The sequence below is a fragment of the Bidens hawaiensis genome, unplaced genomic scaffold, assembly GCF_021521415.1.
Source record: "Bidens hawaiensis isolate Kalapana, Puna unplaced genomic scaffold, B.hawaiensis_p1.1 tig00018766_1, whole genome shotgun sequence".
NCBI lineage: Eukaryota > Viridiplantae > Streptophyta > Magnoliopsida > Asterales > Asteraceae > Bidens > Bidens hawaiensis.
In genome coordinates, this window is record NW_027492850.1 from 429964 (window position 1) to 456333 (window position 26370).

Consider the following 26370-nt stretch of genomic DNA (forward strand, 5'->3'; position numbering starts at 1 on the left):
TATATATAGTCCTCAAGACTAAAAACTTGTGTTTTGGGTGACAGTCGGCTCTCAAGAAGAAGCTGCTCGCTTATATGACAGGTAACTAAAGTTGATTTTAGCATCTTGAATCACACACGCGCGCGGGTCAAAAATGAGTTTGGGTCAGAATGGTTGAGTTGAAATATGTAATCCAGTGTTTGTTGCCAGAAACAACCATTTTGATGAGTTATGCATTAAGGACAATTTGGTCATTTGCACTTTTAATATTGTTTTTTTCAGGGCTGCTTTTTTGTGTGGAAGGGAGCCAAACTTTGAGCTCACTGTTGAAGAAAAGGATGAACTCAGTAAACTAAGTTGGGATGATTTCTTAGCCATGACTCGCACTGCAATTAACAGCAAAAGTAATTATGTTTTCTTCTGGTTAATTACCAAAAAACATCTATATTATTTTAGCCTATTTGATAAACATACTTGAAGAAACACTAAATGGCCCCGGCAGATTACGGATAATCTTAGGGTTAAGTAGATGTTTCCCACGAGGGTTAGGTCCGGCAAAGATGGTTATTCTTCTCGACCTGCAAAACAGATACCGTAAGCTCGTCACTGAGAAGGGGGGGGGGGGGGTTCCTCCTTGTGACCACCCTCCGGCGTGAGAATCAGACTAGATTGCTCTGAATATAAGTGTATATTGAGAGAAATAGCTAGAGAAGATAAGATCATGATACCGTTCCAAGGTGTTGGAGTATTTATAGCCGAAGGTAGGTTTCCAAGCAGGTACGGCCAGCTGTATATAATATTCCTTTTCCACCAACCACGGGCTACGTTCGTGCCATGATGGGAGTTGGTTGGTAGGAAGCGGCTGATAGTGACATTTTGTACTGGAGCGTGCTCCTCCTCGTACTATTGTCGGTGAGCTGTCACCCTGTGATTGGTTCACGGGCTGCTTTTGTCAGATCTTGTCTATTTGTCCATACCTTGGCAGGTATCGTACAAAAGATCTTCTAGAAGCGTACGGACTAGCTCTTTTGGGCGGGAATATTCCCACCCTGCTCATTCCTTCTTCAGGTGACATTGCTGAAGTATAAGAGTTAGTGCCTTATGCGTGTAGCCTTACTGTTAGTGCGGGTAGCCTTCCTTTTTGGCTTGTACCCATAGCTGCGGGAACAGGCAGGGTACTGTACCAAGGGAGGCTTTCCTGCGGGAACAGCTGGCTTACTGCGTGTAAGGTCTTTATCTCTCTGAGCGTGGAGGGTCCTGCGGAACCAGTTGGTCTTTGCGCAGACGTACCTCTTTAAGGTGTGTCTTGCGGGTCCAACTGGGCTTTGCGGGGACCTACCTCTTCAAGCCCCCCCAGTCCATTGTTCTTCTCATGAATTGTTAATGAGGTGAACTTTTGGACTTTAAGCAAGGGGTTTTAAAGAGGGGTTTTTGTTTTTTAAGGTTTTCCGTGGGGATTCTTCCCGCAGTTTTCCTAATGTCACTTGCAGAAATTCCCGACTTTTCTGCCTGATCTTTGGTTATGATGCGGGTAGGCGTTTAACCTCTTCGCAAGTCGGGAGCGTTGAGTTTCACTTGTATAGATTCTTCACGAGGTTTTGGTAGTTTTGGACATAGTGATCAGTTATGTTAAACCACCAATTCCACCTTGAAGCTTCAAACAATCTAGTTCTCAACGTTCCCGCCATGCGGAGGTGTTATTTCTCTTTCCGCAAGCATGGCCCATAAGATCCTTCTTGGGTTCAATTCCCTGCAAGTGTTGAGTATGTGAAGGGTTTCGCCTTGACACTGTACCCGCACTTGTCTTACGGTTCCTTGTTTGCCAAGGTATCTTGGCTTCAATTCCCTACAAGTGCTAAGTATGTGAAGGGTTTCGCCTTGACACTGTACCCGCACTTGTCTTATGGTTTCTTGTTTTCCAAGGTAAGGGGGTATATTCCCTCTTATTTTTGAATCTTTTAGAATCTTTCCGAAATTCGAAGAGTTGGTGAAAGGATAAGGACAGTCCAAACGGCTAAAGGGACGTTGGCATCTTCTGACGGTTTCAGGACGTGCAGGAAGTTATGACGACGTGACAGCATGTGGTCAATCAGGACGCTTTTTCAGGCGCGTGGGCGCGAGTTTCATGTCACGCGCCATTCTGACACCTGTTGCCAGCTTGCTTTATCCACGTGTCGCCGTTTCATTGCACCTGCGCTCTCTCTCTCCTCCGCATTAAATTCATCGCATTCATTGCGATGAGTATATAAGGGGGTAGAGGGTGCATCTCATCCCATACCTTCACTTCACTCTTCTTTCCCTTTTAAGCGATTTCCGGCGAATACTCATCTTTTCCGGCGAGCATTCTTCTGAAACCGCTTTCTTTAACACTTACACAATGTCTTCTTCTACTCATGATCCGGAGGTTAACGTCGAGGAATCTGACGTTTACCTCGAGAACCCGACGTCTACGTCCGATAAGGACGATAAGAGTACTGCTGGCGAGTGCCAGTGTACTCTTTCTGTCGATTTTTACCACTATATCGTCAAGAAGTTCATGCTGGAGCCGTATGAGCCTGAGTTTCCGGAGCCCCACCAGACGGTGTACGATGCCCCTAAGGACAAGATAGGGGTTTACGCCTCGTTCTTCATATATGGGAATCTAAAATTCCCATTAACGAAGTTTGTATACCGTGTTTTAGAGAAACACGGTGTGCACTTGACGGAGGTGCACCCAATGGCGATTGCTAAAGTTCGCCATTTCGAATGGGTGTGCCGTATTCTGGACATCGAGCCCCGCGTCGACCGCCTGATGACCTTCTACTCCTGGAGGTGCATCCAGGGTTGGTATACCCTGGTTACTCGGATCAAGGGGTTGAAGATCTGCGCTACCGAGCGTAGTCTTCGTTCTTGGAAGCGGGAGTTTTTCTTCATCTCCGCTCGCGTCGTCCCCATCGCGATGACGTTCAAGAATAGGAGAGCACTCCCTAACCTTCACGCATCCAATTATCAGGAGGCGGAATGGTTCGCCAAGATCTCCCAGATCCAGACTCCGGTTTATCGCTTCGCGGAGTCTGGGATGGTGATGCTTGGGATGAGCCGTGTGTGGAAAGATGCCGGGTCCGGGACGCCGCAAATACCCATCGTCCTTTAATACGGTTTGAGCTCTATTCCTTACAGTATGCTCCGTCTTTTGTGTTGGTTTAGGGTTTTTCTTCTAACGTTATCTTTATTATTTCAGAGGGGAACGACCTACAATCGCTCTTGCATCCGCGGGAGACTGGTGGTCCCGCACGGTTGGGTACTCGTGATCTTGACGAGAACGAGTTGCCCATCTTGGAGAAAACTGCGGATAGGTTCGTAGAAGTCTATCCGGCAGGTCATGAGATCCTAAGCGCCACTCGGCCAGGTAATAAGTTCTTCAATCCTCGTCCTCTTCATGCTCAAACTTCTGCTGGAATTCCTCTGATTTTGTCATCTTCTGATGAGGAATCCACAGATGGGCCATTATTTGTGAGGAAGAAGAAGGCTGCTGGCGGTAAGGGCAAGGCGAAGGTTGCTTCCGTCGTCGACCTGGGGAATCAGTCTGATTCCGAGACTGAGAGCGAGGAGGCGGCGGGGAGCCTTGGTGGTGGCGAGACCATTGTCTCGGAGGTTGAGACGGCTGTCACCTCCGAGCAACCAAGTGTTGCGACGGTGACTGGCGTGAAGAGGCCAGTTCCATCGGGTTCGTCTCCGCCTGTCAGGTCTTTCAAGATTAAGAAAACCTGTAAGTATTTTTGTGTACCTTTTCCGCATTTCTTTCCGCCATTGTTTTTAATATTTTGTTCCTTATGCAGGAGTGGACGTATCCGCTTTCCAGAGCGGTGCGGGAGGAAGCAGTTCAGGACCCACGACGATAGGTTTGGTCAACCTATCCGAGGCGATGACCCAGGCGGCTGCGCCTGTTTCCGGTGCTGGTTCAGTTGCTCATACTATTGAGGCAACTGTTCCAGTTATGACGTCATCTCCGCCGGCCGTCAGTGCCATCTTTACTACATCCTTCACTGGACCGGCGGTGACTTTTTCTGCGAGCTCATCCGCAGCGACGACCACGGTTGTGAGTTCATCTCCAATGAGTTCACCTCCGATGGTCTCTACCACGGTGGCTTCTACTATGCCCCCTCCGGTGTCAGCGACTACCTCGTCCATGGCCGGTTCTTCAGGTATGTTTGGGGTTGGGACCTCTAGCCAATCTTTGCCTCCCTCCCATCTCCTTGACCTCTTGGATGGATATCCCTTAGGTTCGGGTGATGGGTTTGGCGGCTACCGGCCTGTTATCGACCCTACAGGTGCGTGGGGTTACTTTGGCCTATTATCTATTCTTATCATTTTTTTCCTAACTGTTTTTTGTTTTTGCAGTTTCGGATTCCAATGAGGTGTATGCTCCACGGTGGAATATCCGCCGGGGAACGACCCTCCGGACGGTTGCGGACTGCGTCGACTGGGCGCGCCATGCCGCCCCAAGCGGTGCGTTGGGGGAGGCAACGGCTAGCTACCAAGAGGGCAGGTTGTCCAATGAGCTCCGAATCCTCCTCGCCCGGATGCAGCCGCGTGTCGAGTTACTTTGTCGTGAAAACGATAAGTTAAAGACTGCGCGTAGCCTGGAAGCGGCTCAGGCGCGAGCATTGCGGGAGGAGAATAAGAGGCTTGCTGCCACCGCTGCGGAGAATGAAAAGGCCTTCAAGGACCTTGAGGTCGAGATCCAGGCCAGGCATGAGGCCCGTTCCAAGGCTACCCAAGTTGTTAACGAACAGCTTAGGTTGGCCAAGGAAACTGCGTGTAATGCGACCGAGAGGGCCACCAAAGCTGAAGCCATTGCTGAGCCTCTGCGCGCTGAGAATGAAGAGTTTAAAGCCAAACTAGAGAAGCTTCAGCAGGCTCATGATGCTTTGGCTTTAGAAGATGCCAAGAAGCTACAAGAGCTCTTGGATCAGAAGGGTATGCTTAATCGCACTGAGCGCAAGCTCAAGGGCGTTGAAGAGGCTGCTGCCAAGGATGTGTTGCTTGCCAACCTCAACAAGAATGAGGCCGAACGCGCCCGCGATCAAGCTCAAGCTACCCTTCAAGAAGCTCTGACCAACAAGGAATGGCTTTTACGAGAAGCGTTGCCGCAGGTACGCATAGCTCCATAATTCCTTTGCTTTACGCTTTTCTTTATACTTAGAAAAGTTTTATATATATATATATATATATATATATATATATTTTTGTAGGTTGTGCATCGGATTTTCGCGAACACATCTTATGACGATGCCATGAGTGCAGTCCTCAACGCTTCTCATGAGGATGGGGAGAAAGCTGGTTTCTTGCTTGGTTTAGGATTTGCTGAGAAGGGCATCCCACCTTCCAACTTTCCTCTACACGATATGGACACTGAAGCTGCCTATGACCAAGCTGTGAACCAGTATGCTGCCTTCCCGCATCCGGTTGTGGAGAAGGTGAACGAAATTGCTGCTGCTGATGACGGGCTAGTTATTCTCAAAGCTTTCCTCGAACCGCAGCAGCCAACTGATGGTGCGGGTTCAAGTGGGTTTGGAGGGAGTGGTCCCGAAGCTTGAATCTTGAGATTCCTTCCAACCGTTATGATAGATTTGTATTTTTGTAGGCGGGTAGATACCTAGCCATTTTTGTAATGTTTGAACTCTTATTGTGAATATAAATATTTTGTTAACGCCTTGCCTTGTAAACATTATATGATTTGCTCATGCATATTTTAGCTTAACTTAGCAATTTTCTAAGTGTTTTGAATAAGTTAACCTTTCGGCGCGTGTCGGATAATAGGTTAATGTTCTGTTTCCTCTATCATGATTGTGCGGGTAGAACCGTCACTTTCACTTAGTAGGATGACCAAACTTTACCTATATCTGACCTGCGTGAAGGTTTTCCTCATCTTCCCCTTAGAAATATTTACTGTTTTTGTGTTTATGCGGGTTGTGCCGCTTTCCACACGCAACGACTTACTTCTTCCCACACTTATTTATGCGGTGAACACCGGCATATCAGTGTGGTCAGTTCATAAGTATAAAGGTAAGGCTATCAACATAATGTGATAAAGGAGAATCATTTCCATTAGAAGTGGCTCTAGGCCTTTTCTTTACAAGTTTGGAATTGATCTACATGTAACATTTGCGTAATTGAGCTCCATTCCATGTTCTTGGGATGGGGTACCATCGAGCCTTTCGAGCCGGTATGCGCCCTTTCCCAAAACTTCTTTAATAATGTATGCCCTTCCCATACCGGGGCCAGCTTTCCTGGGCGCTCTTGGTTCGAAGCCTCGTTGTTACGCAGTATGTAGTCTCCGACATTGAAGTTGCAGAGTTTCACCCGCGTGTTGTAGTACTTTTGCATTTGTCGCTTGTAGTTCTCTTCACGCGCTGCGGCTAAGTCTCTGCGCTCTTCGGTTAGCATAAGGTCTAACCGTCTTTCCGCATCATTGTCTTCTGGTTGAGTTATGACTCTTGGTGAGGGTAGACCAATTTCGACCGGGACCATGGCTTCAGTGCCATAGGTGAGGCTGAACGGGGTTTCGCCCGTGCTTGCCTTTTTTAGCGTTTTGTTCGCCCAAAGGACATGTGGCACTTCGTCCACCCAGCCGGATCTATGCTCCAAGAGTCTTTTCTTTATGCCGTCGACGATGCTCTTGTTTGCTCTTTCCACCTCACCATTACCCTGCGGGTGTGCCACTGAGGTAAAGGTGTGGGTGATTTGAAACTCTTTCAGCCACTTTTGTAGCTTCTGGTCAGCAAATTTGGTGCCGTTATCGCTCACCAAATTCTGTGGAAGTCCAAAACGACAAATAATAAATTCCCAAATAAATTTTTTGATATGTTTTGCGGTTGTTTGGGCTAAGGGTTTTGCTTCTATCCACTTGGTGAAGTAGTCGATGGCTACCACTAGGAACTGAACGTTCCCTGCTGCTGTGGGAAATGGGTGTCACATCGATAGCCCACTTCTGGAATGGCCATGAAGAAGTGACTGGAACAAGTTCGTTCTTCGGGCGATGCGTGTTGGGTGCGTAGAGCTGGCAGGATCTACATTTTTTGATGTAGGCCAGCGCATCCGTATGCATCCCGGCCAAAAGTATCCCGCGTTGTTTAGCTTAGCTACAACTGCGCGTGGACCTGCGTGTACTCCACAGATGCCTTCGTGTACTTCCCTTAGGAGGTAATCGGCATCTTGGTCGTCAACGCATCTGAGGAGTGGGCCCAGAAAATTACGCCTGTAAAGTATGTCATCAACAAGTTGATAGTTCAGTGATTTACAGCGTATCTTTCTTGCCTGACTCTGGTAGTATACCCGCCGCAAGGTAATTTATGATTGGTGTCATCCACGTTTCCGTGCCGGTTTGGATGACACAAATTTCCTTGTGCGGGACTGATGGTGCTTCGAGGAGTTCAACGCGGATGTCCTTTCCCAAGTGGGTGAATGCTAACGATGCAAGCTTGCTTAACGCATCAGCAGATTTGTTTTCGCTTCGTTTGATGTGCATAACTTTGCAATCGTTGAAATCGCACATAAGGGTTTTTGCTTGTGCGAGGTACAGGGCCATTGTGTCGTTCACGGCCGTGTACGTCCCGTTTATCTGATTGGCTACTAACATGGAATCCACGTGGGCTTCCAAGTTTTTCACCCCCATCTTACGCGCAATTCTTAACCCGGCCAAGAATGCTTCGTACTCCGCTTCGTTATTCGTACTTGGGAAATCCAGCCGAATAGCGTAAGTGTACTCTTGGCCTGCTGGGTTAGTTAGTTTTAACCCTGCGCCTGAACCCTCGTTGTTGGCTGCTCCATCAGTATAGAGTCGCCAGACATCGTTAATGTCTTGTGCTGGAGAGGGTTGAGCCTCTTCCTGGCACTCTTTTTCCCGCGATGCGGGGACTTCCGCAATAAAGTCGGCCAAGACCTGGCCTTTTATGGCTGGTCTTGGCTTGTACTTTATCGCGTATTCCCCCAACTCAATTGCCCATTTGGCTAGGCGTCCCGACAACTCGGGTTTGCCTAGAACGTTTACAAGTTTGAAGTTGGTGAGAATGGTGATTGGGTGACCTTGGAAATATCGTCTTAGCCTGCGTGAAGCCTGTACAAGCGCCAAGACTAATTTTTCCAGGGTAGAGTACCGGGTTTCTACGTTTGTCAAGACGCGGCTAACATAGTAGATAGGTATCTGGATGCCTTTTCGTTCTACTAGTAGGACTGCCCCGGTTGCTCTGTCTGTGACGGAGAGGTAGAGGATTAATTCCTCCCCCACTTCTGGTGCTGTGAGTGTTGGGAGTTCGATTAAGCGTGACCGAATCTCTTGAAAAGCTGCTTCCGCTTCTGGTGTCCAGCGGAAGTGCGTTTTATTTAAGCAATTTCTCAATGTTGACACGAATGGGAACGACCTATCCGCATGGTTTGCCAAAAAGCGGTTAAGTGCGACTAGTCGTCCATTCAGTGTCTGAGCCTGTTTGATGGTAGTAGGTGATTTCATTTTCATAATGGCTTCGACCTTTTCAGGGTTTGCTCTGAAGCCATCTTTGGTAACGATGACTCCTAAGAACTTCCCTTCTTCCATCCCAAAAGAACACTTGCTCGGGTTGAGCTTCATGTGTATCTTTCTGAGCGTGTTGAAAGTTTCTTCGATGTCTTTCAACATCGCTTCTGGCTCAAGGCTTTTGATGACCAAGTCATCCATGTAAACTTCCAAGTTCCTCCCGATTTGGGCATGAAACTCTTTGTCCATCAGGCGTTGGTATGTGGACCCGACATTCTTAAGTCCGAATGGCATCATTTGGTAACAAAATGTGCCATCGGGCGTCCGAATTGCGGTTTTGTCCTGATCGTCAACGGGCATGTGGATTTGATGGTACCCTTTATACGCATCAAGGAAGCATTTAAGGCGAAACGGTGCTAACGAATCTACCTTAAGGTCAATTTCGGGTAACGGGTAACAATCCTTGGGGCATGCTTTGTTCAGGTCTTTAAAATCTATGCACATGCGCCATTGTTTGTTGGATTTCGGTACCATGACGGGATTTGCAACCCATGTTTGATTTTTACTATCGCGTACGATGCCTGCGTCAAGGAGTTCCTTGACTTGGGTTCTACACGCGTTAGCCTGTTCCGTACCCATTACGCGACGCTTTTGTATGACTGGCGTAAAAGCCGGGTCACACTTGAGCTTATGCTCCGCCTTACTTCGGGGTACACCAGTCAAGTCATGTCAGCTGGTGTCCACGCGAAGATGTCAGCATTTTTTTGTAATAAGCGTTTGAGTAAGGTGCGTGTGGGATTAGTGATTGTTGGGCCAATGGTAACGGCCTGATCAGGGTATTTGCCATTGAAGGCCCATTCTTCTGGCTCGGTAATGGTCGGTTTAGCCATCTTTGGTTTGGGTTTAGATGAGACAGATGCGATGCATACCTGGGGAATACCCGTGATCATCGCGACACCCTCAGCTGTTGGCCATCCCATCATGCCATGGACCGAAGACACCACGGCATTAAACCTTGCCATCCCATCTCTCCCGAAGAGAATGTCGTATGTGTGGTGTGGCTTCCTCATTACGACGAAGTCCACTTCTTCTGTGCGGGAGTACTTCCCGTCCGTGAGAGTGACGGGGAAAGATAGGATACCCAAGGGGGTGTTTGTGCTGCCATCGAACCCTTCCATTGAGGCGTAAACCGTTTCTAGGCGTTCTTTGTCTTCGTCGTCTAGCTTGTCGAAGAACTGCCTATACATGACCGTTGACGAAGCGTCGTTATCAGCAAGAGTGCGGGAGGTGATGTAGTGCCCCATCTGGCTTTTGATGACTATGGGGCCTTCTTTGTTGGGCCCCCTGGCACACGCGGGAAGCGCACTTCAGCTTCCTTCCACGCACTTGGCTCTGTTGTTCGTCGTTTTCTTCCTCTGACGTTGCCATGAACCATGTGAATGCTGATGTCGACGGGCTTTCGTCTGTTGCCCTTGTACCGATTGTCATTCCTCCCTCCGTTCTTGATTGACGCCACGAGGTGTGTGAGCTTCCCATCTTTGACGAATGTTTCGACGATATCCTTCAAAGATGTGCATTCCTCTGTGGTGTGGCCTTTGGTCCCGTGGAAGTCACAGGATTTGCTCTGATCGGCGTTATGACGCTGCCGGATTATTGGAGCCTTTGGCCATGGGAGTTTCTCGGTGGCAAATATCTCGGTGACGCTTTTGGTGAGTGGCGTCCATCTGGGATTCCGGTTTGACGAGTGCGTGTTGTCCCTTCCGCCTAAGAGAGGGCGAGAGTTGGATGAGGTGTCAAAGTTTATCCTTGACTGCCAAATACCAAGTTTCCTCTTCTTATTTTGTCGGGCGGTACGGACGTTATTTTCTCTTGTCTGCGTGTAGAGGTTTGTGCTATGGGGAAGATTTCTACCCAGTTGCTTCTCCGTCTCGGCGAAGCGTTTAGCTGCTGTCATGATGGCATCCTACGTGGATGGCATGCCATCTTTACCCGTCAACGTGCGGATGAGCTCTGGGTACTCGGCGCCCTGGATGAAAGCGGTGCGAACAAGATCTTCACTAATGGTGCCCAGATTTAGCTTCTTTGAGTTGAAGCGAGTGATGAAGTCTAGCAAAGGTTCGTCTTCCTCTCTGACGCAATTGAGGATCGTCCACTGCTCTTCAGTATATTTTCTTTGTTGACTGAAGTGCTGGCTGAACTTGTGCTGGAAGTCTGCCCAATCATAGATGTGGTGGACCGGTAGACGATCAAACCACGCTCTGGCTGCCCCGACGAGCGTCATCTGGAACATGTAGCACCATGTGGGTTCCGTCCAATTGCTGACGGTTGCCCCCGCTATAAACCTGTTCAAGTGATCGTCCGGGTCAGATACGCCATCGTAAGTGCCTATGTTGGACATCTGTTTGGCACTCTTTGGAGCGATTGCTTCCCAATGTCTTGCAAACTTGGACGTTCCCGCATTTGCAACAGTCGGTCTGAAAGTTTTGGAGAAGTCACGTGGGTTTCCCCCCGTGCTCTTTGGTTTGAAAGTTTCTCCAAAACTTCTTTTCGAGCGGAAGTCTGCTTCTTTACGCTTCCCTTTCGCCTTATGACGAGGGTTTGCGTCACTGTCAGATTCTTCCCAATCGTCATCCGAATACTCGCAATCATTGCTCATGTTGAGCTGTTGTCGAGTGCTTCCGAATTCGTCATTGGCCTGTTGGATTGAACGTAAACGTTCATCCAACTCAGCTTGGAATTCTTTCTGACGTGCTTCCGCCCAAGCTTTAACTTGATCTAGTGTTTGGCGGGGAAGCCTCGTCTGCTGCTTCTCTACCTGGGTATCAATGAATCCCAGGGGAGGATTGTTTACTGCCCTTGCCCCGGCTTGGGTAACCGGGGTAGTGTTCGTAAAAATCGTGTATTCACCGGTGTTCCCCCCAGTAGCTGGGGTTGTGGTTACCGGAGTTTCTTGGTCACTCGGTGGCCTTGGCATCGGAGTAACCTTAACCATCTTTCCAGAAGTTTAGAAAAAACTGAGAAAAAATTAGTTCTAGCTTAATGCACGGATGGCGCCAATGAAGAAACACTAAATGGCCCCGGCAGATTACGGATAATCTTAGGGTTAAGTAGATGTTTCCCACGAGGGTTAGGTCCGGCAAAGATGGTTATTCTTCTCGACCTGCAAAACAGACACCGTAAGCTCGTCACTGAGAAGGGGGGGGGGGGTTCCTCCTTGTGACCACCCTCCGGCGTGAGAATCAGACTAGATTGCTCTGAATATAAGTGTATATTGAGAGAAATAGCTAGAGAAGATAAGATCATGATACCGTTCCAAGGTGTTGGAGTATTTATAGCCGAAGGTAGGTTTCCAAGCAGGTACGGCCAGCTGTATATAATATTCCTTTTCCACCAACCACGGGCTACGTTCGTGCCACGATGGGAGTTGGTGGGTAGGCAGCGGCTGATAGTGACATTTTGTACTGGAGCGTGCTCCTCCTCATACTATTGTCGGTGAGCTGTCACCCTGTGATTGGTTCACGGGCTGCTTTTGTCAGATCTTGTCTATTTGTCCATACCTTGGCAGGTATCGTACAAAAGATCTTCTAGAAGCGTACGGACTAGCTCTTTTGGGCGGGAATATTCCCGCCCTGCTCATTCCTTCTTCATGTGACATTGCTGAAGTATAAGAGTTAGTGCCTTATGCGTGTAGCCTTACTGTTTGTGCGGGTAGCCTTCCTTCTTGGCTTGTACCCATAGCTACGGGAACAGGCAGGGTACTGTACCAAGGGAGGCTTTCCTGCGGGAACAGCTGGCTTACTGCGTGTAAGGTCTTTCTCTCTCTGAGCGTGGAGGGTCCTGCGGAACCAGTTGGTCTTTGCGCAGACGTACCTCTTTAAGGTGTGTCTTGCGGGTCCAACTGGGCTTTGCGGGGACCTACCTCTTCAATACTCATCCCATTTTTTACTGTTCACTCAAGTAAATTTTTATTTAGAAATCTATAGTGTCAAATAATACACATGGGCATGAAAGTTGAACAAAGGATCAATTTAATTTCAAGTTTTTCATCAATTTGACAAAATATAATGATTAAACAAAATTGACAAAAAATTGTTTTCAAAGATTGTCCTGCATGTACCAAAATTTGCTTATGACATTAAATTTCCAACCAATAATTTTACTAGAATTACTAGTTGAAGAACCGAAACAAATATATGACATATTAGCTTAACTTCGGGGTGCAAATGAGCCGAGCCAAAGCTCAGTTCGTTTTGATTTACAAGAGCTTGAGCTCGGCTCGTGAGTCAGTTTTTCAAGATCGGGCTTGGCTTATTTATCATTTATTAAAATAAATTTATGTACTTTATTCTAATTATTTTTGTATATTATTTAGTTATTTTTTATCATAATTTTATATAGACTAAATATTATTATATAAATATATATTTGATATATAAAATAAAAGTTATAAAAATAATAGGCTCGTTTAGGCTTGCGAGCCAGCTCAAGCTCGAAAAAACTTTTTACAAGCCGATCTCGAGTAGCTCACGAGTACAACTTGGCTCGTTTACACCCTTAGCTTAACTTATAGTAACTGTGAAAATCATGTTCGACCTGTAATTGATTCTGTTCAATAATTGAACCATATTTTGATTAATTATGTTGAATATTAATATTCAGAAATCCAGAGAAGGATCACTTCGAGGATGAAGTTTGAACATTATTTAGAAGCTCAAGCACAAGCACAAGCAGAAGCGGATCAAGAGAGAAATGGCTCCTCGGGTTCTGATGATGCAGATACATCACCAGCTTGATGCTTTATCTATTCTAGAAAAAAAATTATGAATGATTTTTGAACCCTTGATTATTTGTCGACGAAACATGAAAGTTGTTAATATTTAGTTTTGATACAATCTGGTGATGTTTGTAGACCCTTACCACAAAACAGTTAAACAGGCATCCACAATAACTGTGCCATTTGTTTTTGGTCAGGGTCTGGCATTTGACAGCAAATTGTTAAATGGATAAAAGAGTTAGCCTGTGTGATGTATCTGTTATTTTTATCATAATTTTATATACAACAAGGGTGTTTATCGGGTCGGATTTTGGGTACTTTGTGCTTCTCGGGTTAAGTTTCTTTTCCTGGCAAACCTAACAGATTGTAACCTGAATTTAAATCCAGTTTGATTTTGGTTTCTAAGGTAAGAATCTGAATTTACATTTTAAGTAGAAAAAAAGAACTGTTTATGAAATTGTTGGGGCATTTTAATATGTAAATAGATAAATGGTTGTATAAAAGTAGAGAGCATCTTTTTAAATTAATAAATAAATACCACAGTTCTACATAAGAAAAAAACACTAAAAGATATTACGTGTCAAAAGAGTGGGCTTGATGCCGAATTCACGGCTTTACTCAAATGGCTCAAAAGAATTGATCATTATCAAATAACCCGAACCAAATTATTCTCAACTGACTAAGTGATAATCCTAATAGCCATATTTATAGTTTTATACTACACAAGAAAAAAACTATGGAATTTGAAATTTGAACAAATAATAAAAGATAACTAAATTATAAATTTTAAATAAGATGCTCTCGCATCAGGGGGCTATGTATCGCAATTTAAACCGGCATATAACAGGTTGACAGATTGATGAATGGCTAGGTGGTGTGCATCCTACGTCTTCACCTTGTGAGAGCGGAATGTTATAGCATGACCCATATCAAAAACTCGAGCCTCCCTACAATGAGCTAGATCTCAAATCGATTAAAGTGCAATTCTTATCCAATATCTTCACACCATGCGTAGTGTGACGCTTTCCTCTCCTAAAAAGCCCCAATAGCGACGGGAACACCGCCCCTCGGGGCGTTATGGGTTGTTTTGGGGTGGGGGCGCTTCCCACAAGGCGCCGGATGGGAGAAGAAGGTGTTTGTTGATTGGTTGGTTGGTTTTATTTGTTTTTTTAATATAATAATAATAATAATATAATGATTTGAATGCACTCTATCCACTACGTCCTTTTTAACAAAAAAAAACTCTATGGTAATGTGACGTCACATGAAACAAAACGTCTTCATAAAGGCTCAATACACTACACATGTTCTAATTATAGATATCTTTAGACCTTTAGTATTTTACTAAATTTACTCTTACTTGTTTGAAAACTAATACACATTTTTTAAAATAAAAGGGACCTAAATAAAAGATATATGAAACTTAGTTATTATTTAGTGATTGTTTTAGTCAAAGTCAACCCAAATATCCATTCAAAAATTTCATTTCACAAGATTTGATCAATTACAGAACCGGTTCAGTTTGCCTTTACATTACTAAACCGGCCGGTTGGAATATGAAAACAGAAGCACCTCGATCAATGACCGGGTGAAATCAAAACCCAGGCTAGGAGAAGTCGATTGAGTTCCAGGTTTCATTTAATTTTAATTGAATGCAATAGAATAGATTACCAACAACACAAAGCTCATTTATTATTATATGCAACCAATTGTAGTTACACCAGTTGCTTTCACTATAATATTATTATTAATCATGTTTTGGATAAATATCATTCATTAGGAATTGTGGGAGTAATGTCTACTTTTGCCACCAATCTTGCCTTAATCACCGGTTGCTTTTGCGGTAATTAAACTATCATCTACTCTTTTCTATTATTATTGTTATTGTTATTGTATCAAACTGTTATAAAAACTATCAATAGCTTGCAGATTGATACTTTGCCATAAATATTATTACAACAGTTATGCTTTCTAGTATACTAAACTCGCACCGGATATATAATGCTTCATTGTACAAGCATTACTCTATATACTTTAATTTCTTTACATGGTATCAGAAAACACAGTTTAAGACCAACGGGTACAATGGGAGACGAAAATAGATGCATTTCACTACCAGATGTCGTGAATCTTGTTTTTGGAAGCATCAAATGGTTACATTCTTTAAAGCCATGGGATTGCTGCAGTTTATCAACTCGCACGTGTCTTCACCGGCTCCTGGATCAGCAGATTTTGTGCTATGGGAACGGAAAGATGGTTATGTTTCCGCCTGCATTAATGGAGCCTTGGATCAGTCAGTAGCACAACTGTAGAAGGTTCTTGAATAAATTTTACTTTGAACAAGTTTTTCCAAAGTAAACTCAAATTAGAACTCGGTTTTATCCTAAAGAAACTAGGGGATTATTCAGTTATTACTTACTGTGATAAATTAAAAGAAACTGGTTGGTCAGCTTTGGTTCATTGGTGAACATGTTCGTGATGGACCTCTTGTTGGCCCAATCTAGCTTGACCTCAGCGTTTGATGTTTTTGTTCTCAATGCTGAGAGTTTTAATAAACCTTTGACCTTCGTCCAGTTACGCGCTAGATTGTTGGTGTATGAAAAGAGACTCATTCAACTGAACATTGTAACTCGCCAAATCCGCAACCAAACTGGTCATGGTGCTTCTGTATGCTATTTCAGATTTACTAGACTGAACACCGCCGATAGTTGTGATGGCAGAACTGGTGGTGGGAGATTTGGTTATGGTAGATATGGTGGCATGCAGAACCAGTGGGTTTTTATTTAAATTCTTCATGTTATTTTAGCGGTTATCAATAGTTATCTTGTGGGCCAAACTTGTATCACAGATATATACAGGATGTGAATCACTTCATTGATGAATAAATAGAAAATATTGATGCAACACAGTACTCTCCATACCCTAATTTCTGTACATGTGTTATAGATGTATTCGTCTATTTGGTATATACATGGTTTTAAAACGCGCACATCACATGATGCGTATTTGATATGGCAGATGTGGCACTATATGTAGTTAACTAGTATTTGAACATAGAAGACTGTCGGTTGCAATGAGTCTTGAGTTTTTCTAATTTGGTTGAACAAATCTCATCATCGATTGAGCAATGGGTTTGAGTATTTGAACAAATCTGACTAGAAATGATGAGAATATCTTATAATTTACTGTTTAAACGTTAACAAATTGAATTTTTGTAAATAGTTTTGTAGTATTTCGTATAACAAACATTTTGCATACATAATGCACACTCAGCGTGCATTGACTTTTGGGATCTAAACTCATCGAAGTGCCACACGCTTTTAAAACCAAGTGTATAACTACTGTTGATCGGACATAACAACTGTTGATCAATAGAATTAACATTCTGTTTTGTGAGTTCTGTTTATACAATGCGAGGAAAGTTAAATGCCAATTTGGGGTTTTTTAAATTGTGCAAGGAGAATGATGAAAATGTTGTAAAGAATCGGAACCTTGAGTTTGCCTATTTTGATGACAGGTACTCGAGAGGTTGTAAGACTTTGCAGGCATTCTGAGCCTGATGATCTACTTGACTCAGCAATTGCTGGATCTGCTGCGGGTGCTATTCTAGGCGGACTGCAAGGTTAGTTACTGATGCTCATGTGTTTTAGGGTTATAGATTAATACTATTTATTTGTTTCTTCTGTATGTTTAATGCCAATTACTCAAATTTTGATATCAGGTGGTCGGGCTGGCACGGTTCGTTACTCCATTGTGATAGCTGTTGTGGGAACCGGGGTCGATTTTGCTGCTATCAGATTAAGGCCCGTTTTCAAGAACATGTACGAGTCGGTAGCTGGTGATGACAAAAAAACGGGCTGGTTCAAGTGGCCCGAATGGTTGCCCTTTCAAGTTCTTGATGAGGAAGCTCTTGCTGCAAGGCGTGCACGAGAGGAAGCATTGCGGGCCCGGATCCGTGATCTGACAAAAGAAGAGTCATAGTTTTTTCTATTGATTTTCTGATGAGTGGTGGTTATGAATTTTAGTAATAGTTGTATACACTTTGCTAAGCATCTGTTACCATATTGAAGATTTGAAGGAAAGCATGTGCTTAATTGTGATTTTTTTATTTTTTTAATAAAATAAGCAAATGTGTAAACATATAAATTCTTCTTTAGAGAACTTGTTTTTATGTATCATGTTAGAAAAAAGGATTGTAATTTTCAGATCATAAAAGCCTGAACATGCAGCATTTGTTTATTTCATGCCCAATTTGGTTGTAGGCTCTATGTTTGTAAAAACATAAAAAAAAATTGTATTGATTTAATTCTTGGAAAACACTTAAAAAGACATGGACTTTAACGTTCATTTAGCTATTAAGAAGCAATCGAGTTAGAGCTGTAGCCATGACGATCTAACAAGAGGAATGGACGTAATTGATACAAGATCTCTGCTAAGTGTTCTGGTTGGTGTAGCCACTCTCGGACGAATTTACAACTTCGGGTCTTTTAAATGAAATATACAAACCCACAATGTACTTACTCTACTTTACAAACCAAACGTATTAAAAACATAATTTAGACTCTAATTTCAACAACTTACGCAACCAAACATGTTAAGAAATAAATTTCGATCAGCATTTCATTAAATCCCGCAAACCAAACAGGTGTTAAATGTTCAGAAATCAGCCAAACTCAAGTTAATTACTTAATAATATAAATGAACATGTTCCGTTCACTTACGGTCACCAATACATCAAATGATATGTTTCATTACATAGGAAAAGCGAAAGATATATTAATAATACAGCTAGATAAACACTAATAATTTACAAGCAATGAAAAGGCAATAAAAATGCTAAAACTCAATACTTTGATCCTTTGCAGTGTTGACCTCTCATGAAATAAGAGAGACAAGTGATACAAACTCCAATGTGACCCTGCCTTTAGACCTAGTGTTTATAACAAAGTGTTCAGGATATTTCCTCAACAACATAAGCAGCCCGTACCATGGTTTACCCTTGGCTTCAGGAGTCAAGTGATCCTCAGATGTTAAATATCTCCTAACACGACCGTGATGCCATATGCTGCCATATTGTTCCACCAACTGCATCACAAAAGCGTTCTCATTAGTCAAAAAATCACAATGACCACATTGTAGTGATTGATCTACAAGTATATTCATATTCAGGTTCATTTGTCACTAGAATACTTATCTAACAAATTATCAAAAATGAACATAATAGTGAGTCGACCCAACCCGAGTACCCGACCAATTTGTTTTAACATGAGCCCGTTATTCAACCAGCAACTTTGTCACCTCAATGTGGACCCACAGATCAACAGATAAAATGGATCTTACCTCAGCATGAAGTTTCTCCATAGGCATCCACTCACTGGGCCCACAAAGATCCGATAACACAGTAGCCACAGATGATACAACATCTTTCTCTTCTAACTGCAACAGCTGAAGGTTGTCAGCCTCTCGGTCAACTCTTGATCTTCCCTCAGACTTTTTATCTACAAAAAAGTTCATCTCAGTTAAAATATTAATCAAATGCTATGCAACTACTGTAATAATATAGCTTTAGTAGTCATCTTAAGCACTTTATTTATCTATAAGAATCAATCTAAATGGATCAAAAGAACTGCCCAACCAGCCTGACCATGACAATGCCGTAACCCGAGTTCCGGCCCGCCCATTTTGCCACCTCTACATTATAGTATTAGTATGACCCAATAGTCTAGGCTCTACCAGAAAAAACCCAATAAAAATAATGCTTACAAATATGGATCAAAAAATGATATTTTGGTCAATAATGACTTTTTTAAGCAAGGCACACAGCGGCACAGCGTATAAACAAACCATTTTTAGTGGTTTTAGACATGTTTTTAGGCTGGTTTAGGTTAGTTCCAGGCCATTTTTGAATGGTGCAGTCTTTCAGACCACTTTCAGCTGTTCAGACTGAAATTTGACCAGAATGCACTTTATGCTTGTTCAGACAGGAATCATGTGCTCTGAACTGAAAATTCTCAAACCACCTCCCCTATTTGATTCGAGAGCTAAAATCCTATAACACACAATATGTTGCAAGAAATTAAACTTTTCAAAAGGATGCAAAAACAAGATAAACCAAACGTTTGTGACTGTCAAAAGGTGTATACCAACAACTCTCCAAGGCTATTATGCAGTGATAAATCGTAGAGAATTTAACTATGTGATAGGAATCATGCTATAGTTAGCCTCTAAGTGCCATTTGTCTATTCTAGAAGGGTATTAAGTGTAATTTCGTTTCTATAAATAGGTTAATAACTCTTTAGGGAGATAGGGATTAATTTTGTTAAGTTTGTTAGGGCTCCGATGATGGAGAGAGGGCATCGCCCTAGAATATCCTTGTAACTTTCTCTTTACGTTTCACTAATACAATCGTTCCATCCCTATATTCAATCTATAATCTATCAAACCCTATCATTGGTCCGACCAGCCATTGTAACTTTCTCTTTACGTTTCACTAATACAATCGTTCCATCTATGTTGTTCCTATTGTCTTCCTATATTCAATCTATAATCTATCAAACCCTATCATTGGTCCGACCTGCCATTGTAACTTACCTGCCGTTTTTTTCTGTTTCAATCATGGAAACCCTAGCTCAAAAATTTCGATTGGATGCTCATGAACAACAGCTTCAACAATTACATTCGGATATTAAAGAGATTAAGGCGTCTCTTACTGTATTGAATGCAGAACGCACTGAATCTGCTGAATTCCGTCAAGTTGTTTTAGCCTGGATGAAATCGCATGAGAAGCTCGATGGTTCGTTTGGCTCCAGGATCTCCGATCTGGAATTTTCAACCGGCGCCACACCTGGTTCGGGAGGCAATTTCGGTGAGATCTTTCCCTATTCTTGTTCCAACTCTGTTTCCGGTACGGATTCTGGCCCCAAATCAGCTTCCGAGGGGTATTTGTCTGGTGGTCTTCCGCCTCTAATAGCTCACCCAGAGGCGCTCGTTTCCAGATCTGAAGAGCACTTATCACTTGATGAAAATACATTTGTCCATGGCCACTCACCAACCAAATCGATGTCAGATACAGATCAATTGAAGGCGCTCCTATACCAATTTAAAGACAATTCAACCGACCATGGCTATTTGATGAGGAATAGTCATTCTGATTCAAGCTTTTCAGGCTCTATTTCTACTCCGGTGGCACCAATTGCGCAATTTCAGTCTCCATGTTCACAAATTATTGATGTCGGATCCAAATCTCATGAAATTGGAGTAATATCGGGTCGTTTTCAGAGGATATTGGGATTCGGGACTGTCATGGGGCACGATATGGAGCAGAAAACAGCAGTGGGCGCTCCAAATCTGGGTTCGTTTAGTGAAAAACTACCTCCAGGCGATCCGTTTCTATCCGCGGTACTGTCAGATCCGAAAATCTTTCCTGGTGTTTTGGTCAAAACTGTTGAAGGCGTTGAGTCAAATGTTGCTACTGCTCAAGCGAGTCATTATTTGTCTCCAATTGCGTCGGTTCAAGACGGTAATCCAGGGTATATTGCTGAAGAAGATGCAATCACAACTGAGGATTGGGATTATTCAGGTTGTTTGCCGAAAGTTGCTTCTAATTCTCCGATTGCAAAAGCTATTCCAGTTCTTGGTGACACTCGGATTTCCAATTTTTTGTTTGATTTGTCCAAACTAACTAACTTCCATGGTAGTTCCGATTTGTTTGCTGATTGTAATCAAACGGCTGGTGGGCTTGGACTTGCTGTAGCTTTTCTAGCCCATGCCATAGCATGTCAACAGCTTCACAATTATTCAGAACTTGCAACACATTTGTTGGTTGGCTATATGGATTTTGCTCAATTGCACTCCATTGCAATAGTGCATGCAGCTGGGAACACCATTGCTGTGATAAAGGGGCACTCGTTCAAACTTGGAGATCAACGCCTTGGTTGGAAAGGAGGAACGTTTCCCTTGATCTTGTGTTCAACAGTCCCGCTTCCCAAACCGTATACCACCTTAGTTATTGTGTCTTCAGGTGGGCTTTTCAGCTTTTGATTGATCCAAGTCATTCCTGGTTGGTGCATGGGCAGGGACGACCACCTGAAAACGCTCTCGGGGATGCCTCTGCTTGGTTGTCGAGTCAGTTGTTCGTTCCCAGTCTTGAGGGCAAGACTGTTTTGAAGGGGGGAGTAATGATAGGAATCATGCTATAGTTAGCCTCTAAGTGCCATTTGTCTATTCTAGAAGGGTATTAAGTGTAATTTCGTTTCTATAAATAGGTTAATAACTCTTTAGGGAGATAGGGATTAATTTTGTTAAGTTTGTTAGGGCTCCGATGATGGAGAGAGGGCATCGCCCTGGAATATCCTTGTAACTTTCTCTTTACGTTTCACTAATACAATCGTTCCATCCCTATATTCAATCTATAATCTATCAAACCCTATCATTGGTCCGACCTGCCATTGTAACTTTCTCTTTACGTTTCACTAATACAATCGTTCCATCTATGTTGTTCCTATTGTCTTCCCTATATTCAATCTATAATCTATCAAACCCTATCATTGGTCCGACCTGCCATTGTAACTTTCTCTTTACGTTTCACTAATACAATCGTTCCATCTATGTTGTTCCTATTGTCTTCCCTATATTCAATCTATAATCTATCAAACCCTATCACTATGTATGTTATATTGTTATAGAACAGTGGTTAAAACAAACCAAAGATCTTTACAGACAAAATTAACATCTCCTAGAGCTATATTTCATATTTTCATTTTCCTCCACTTTAGAGCATTAAGCATTAATACTGTATATTTTTCAGGGTAACTTTCTGAGTCTACTAACTTGCTATCCGTGACTGGCTTCTGTTTACTAGAATTAGAAAACACGGTTCACTCACATTAATGCAATTTTACACACTTCAAACTATAGCAATTTTACGTGTTCGTGCAAATCTTTGAGGCTTTGTGCAACAGTTAATTAAGCTTCAGCAAACATTTTAATCGCACAATCAACATCTTTAAACTACAACACATGATTCAATCTAACTAGCAATTACCAAGATAACATCCTGATATATGCATGACAGTATCTAAAAGCTTGATTCCACCACAAAACAAAACGCTATTGGTAATGTTATCTGGTATAAACAAACTTGCAACATCCACAAATAAAAAATTAAAAACTGTATAATATCAGCTTCTCAGATGACATTTATTCCGTGTAACCCTCATCACTATACCCCACCCCATTCACCACATGTCAAATTGTGCACATATAATAAATATCACTAACCAATTTGACTGACATTTATGACTGCCAAAAGGTGTAACCAACAACTCTCCAAGGTTATTTTGCAGTAATAAATTATAGTACATTTAACTATGTATGTTATGGACACAGTCGATGGAACAAATCAAAGAATTTAAACAGAATTGAGATTATGTCATTATCTTAAGAGTCATATACTCATATCTCATCTTTTCGTTTTCCTCCTCTTTACAGTATTAACAACTCAAAGTCTCAAACCACTCCGTACACTTTTTAGGAAGATTTTTGTGACTCTTACCAACTTGCTTTCAGTTACTGGCTTCTGTTTACTAGAATTAGATAACACAGTTCACGTTATTGCAATACAACATTATAACATGCTTCAAACTACTGCAACTTTACATGCTTGTGCATATCTTTGTGCAACCATTACTTAAGCTTCTGTCAAACATATTAATTGCATAATCGTCTCTAGACTACACCACATTATTCAATCTAATTTTACCAAGTAATAACTTATACTGATGATATCAAGCTCAAATTATCTTCATTTTTATCTGATATAAACAAACTTGCAACAGCCACAAATGAAAACTATATGACATAAACTTCTCATAAAATATGCTTCAAACTAAACCAATTTTATGTGTTCGTGCAAATCTTCCGAGGCTTTTTTGCAACAGTTATATAAGCTTCTGCAAACATTAATCACACAATCGACATCTCTACACTACAACACACGATTCAATCTAACTAGTAATTACCATAATAACATCCTGATATATGCATGACACTATCTAAAAGCTTGATTCCCCCACAAAAACATAACACTATTGGTAATGTTACTAACTGGCATCGAGTATATATAGCTCAAATTTGATTCATTTTTATCTGGTATAAACAAACTTGCAACATCCACAAATAAAGCTGTATAATATCAGCTTCTCAGATGACATTTATTCTGTGTAACCCTTGTCACTATACCCCATTCACCACATGTCAAATTGTGTACATAGAATAAACATCACTAACCAATTTGACAGACAGTCGATGGAACAAATCAAAGAAATTAAAGACAGAATTGACATTATGTCATTATCTTATGAGCCATATTTCATATTTTCGTTTTCCTCCTCTTTACAGCATTAACAACTCAAACCACTCCGTACACTTTTCAGGAAGATTTTTGTGGCTCTTACCAACTTGTTTTCAGTTACTGGCTTCTGTTTACTAGAATTAGATAACACAGTTCATATTAAAGCAACTTTACATGTTTGCGCAAATCTTTGTGCAGCCAATACTTAAGCTTCTACCAAACATATTGCTCGCACATTCGTCACTAGACTACAACATATTACCCAATTTAATGTTAACCTATAGTGATAATATCAAGCTCAAATTATCTTCATTTTCATCTGGTATAAACAAACTTGCAAGTTGCAACACCGACAAATAAAAACTATATGACATTAACTTCTCATATAACATTTATTTCGTGTAAACCCTCATCACTATACCCCATTCGCCACATCAAGTATTGTTTAATTGTGTACATATAAAAAGCATAAACCAATATGATCACTACCCAGACAGCGATTTCCCACCCGAACCAGACACTGTATAATTTTACTGTGCATATTGCCAGGAGAATTTTGTAACTACCTACATGCTTTCAGTTGCCTAGCATCTGTTTACTAGAATTAACAAACACAGATCACATTATTGCAATTTTACACGCTCGGCAAATCTTCATGAAACGACTATTTCTGCCTAACATATTAATCGCATAATCAATGTCTCTAGACCACAACTCATGATTCAATCTAACATTCTAACTACCATGATAACATCCTGATATACGCATAACAGTATCTAAAAGCCTGTCGTCCATCGCCATTCCACAAAAACAAAAGTCTATCAGTAATTTTACCAAGCAATAACTTCTATCGCTATTATTATTAATATTATTATCAAGCTCAAATTTGCTTCTTTTTTAATCTTGTATAAGCAACAATCAAAACTATATATAAGATAAACTTCTCAAATAACATTTATTTCGTGTAACCCTCATCACTATACCCCATCCACATATCAAGTATTGTTTAATTGTGTACATATCGAAAACATAAAACCATATAATCACTAACCCGAAAGTGATTTCCCACCCGAACCAGCCGCAGCCGCGTAATCTCCACCGCCAATTCTCATCTTCTTACCACCACCACCAATACCCTCCTCTTCATACTCATCCTCAAATTCACCCCTACTCCTCCCACTCTTCTTCATCCCGGAAACCCTAACCACCGCATTAGCGTTATAAACCTGCTGACGTGGCGGGGCAATCGGACCACCGGATAATATACTCCTGACCGGCAAGAGAAAATAAAACTCTTTATCACCGATTTGTAAGAGATCCTGTGAGTCGAGTTTGACAGGTGGGGTGCCGGGTAGGTGGTGGACGCCTTCGACGAAGCAGCCGTTTTTGCCGAGGATGTCGAGGTTGAAGCGGCGGCGTTGGAAGTCGTAGAAGATGCGGGCGTGGTGGCGGGAGATGTTCATGCCGCCGCCGAGGGAGGATAAGTCGACGTCGACGGTGGATTTCTTGGAGTTGCGGCCGAGGATGATGGAGTAGGTCTGCATGTAGTATTCGAAGTCTTCGCCTTGGAGCTTTGCGAACCCGGCTTCTACGTCGCTGCTACTGCTTCCCATCGAAGTCAATTCTAGGGTTTGCTTTGGTTGATGATGGTGAAATGGGGATGTTTATAAAATAGGAAAAAATGTATTTGATTTTATATATTTTCTAAAAAATGTGGTACAGGAATTGATACCCACTTTTAATCTTCATTTACAATATTTCGAGAAGACTTGGTTGGCCCTCCGGTCGGATGAATGGAGGACCGACCGACCCGGGTTTTCACGAGCGTTGGCGGGTTCTGAGTGCCAGTCAAGGGCGCTAGCGCATAAATAAAGGAAGATTTAGATATTTGTGATTTTTATAGTGTTCGGGTTTTATCACTGGTAGGCATTCGGACGGATGGTTTTTTCATCATCTTTGCGATCCACAGCTGACGGTAACATTTTGCCATTAAGTCATCTCATACGGAGTATTTAAACAATTCTCTGTTGGTTGGTCATTAAAAAAAAGTGATTTTAAATATATTGTGATGGAGTGGAAGTTCGATTCTTGTCCACAATATTTAGTTTTGGCGGCACCAGGTGATAATGAAATACTAGACAAGTAGGTGGCGTTCACTGGTTGGATCATGAACTGACGGGTTTTATCTTACTGCATTGTCGAGCCTTTGAGCAAGTGTTTACGGGTGTTGGCCTTAGGTGGGGGTTTTCTCCATATCGAATGACGAATGTCTCGTGATGTGGTAAATTTAGTCAGTAGCTTATTTAGAGAATTTGTTGCCCGTTAAAAAAAGAATTATGTTTTTATACACCACTAGACACCCTTGAATTATCGGTTATACAAAAGTAAACAAGGGTCTACAACGTAACTCAGTCGATGTATGAATCCAAAGTGGGGTACCAAAACCAAGTCCTAATAAAAAAAACTTCTTACACTTTTGGTCCTTTATAACATCCATTAATGGATGGTTCATGGGGCGTTTGTTTCATTAAAGAGCCAGTTTTGTCTATGAGAATGGATGTTCATGAAGTTGAATGTGAGAGGGATTAGAGAGGTTGAGGGAAGATGTCGATGGATCTAGAACGGAAGATGGGAGCATTGTGAAAACATTCTGCGTGATTGATGCTCATTGCACACACCTTTATTTGGTTCGTATCTTTGGCCTAAAATCAACTAAAGAACATAACTCGGTATATATTTAAAACCGTAATTCGTTAAAGAATCGGATAACAA

General features: G+C 42.3%; 2 protein-coding genes and 1 pseudogene across 3 annotated transcripts; 2 read left to right on the forward strand and 1 right to left on the reverse strand.

Moving 5' to 3' along the window:
* Positions 1 to 22: 22 nt before the first annotated feature.
* On the forward strand, positions 23 to 13610 carry LOC143556989 (ethylene-responsive transcription factor-like protein At4g13040 pseudogene; annotated as a pseudogene). Its single transcript, XR_013139490.1, has 3 exons — positions 23 to 81; positions 262 to 383; positions 13133 to 13610. The product of XR_013139490.1 is annotated as an ethylene-responsive transcription factor-like protein At4g13040 pseudogene (transcript).
* A 1405-nt stretch (positions 13611 to 15015) lies between these two features.
* On the forward strand, positions 15016 to 17351 carry LOC143556990 (uncharacterized). The gene is made up of 3 exons (XM_077046168.1): positions 15016 to 15090; positions 16765 to 16869; positions 16969 to 17351. Exons 1-3 carry the CDS (start codon positions 15042 to 15044, stop codon positions 17226 to 17228), a joined length of 414 nt encoding a protein of 137 aa, XP_076902283.1. The 5' UTR covers positions 15016 to 15041; the 3' UTR covers positions 17229 to 17351.
* Positions 17352 to 17972: 621 nt separating this feature from the next.
* On the reverse strand, positions 17973 to 25257 carry LOC143557006 (FHA domain-containing protein FHA2-like). Its single transcript, XM_077046183.1, has 3 exons — positions 24650 to 25257; positions 18588 to 18745; positions 17973 to 18332 (listed from the first exon to the last, which is right to left on the reverse strand). The coding sequence occupies exons 1-3, from the start codon at positions 25209 to 25211 to the stop codon at positions 18123 to 18125; spliced, it is 930 nt and encodes a 309-aa protein (XP_076902298.1). The 5' UTR covers positions 25212 to 25257; the 3' UTR covers positions 17973 to 18122.
* Between the last annotated feature and the right edge of the window lie 1113 nt (positions 25258 to 26370).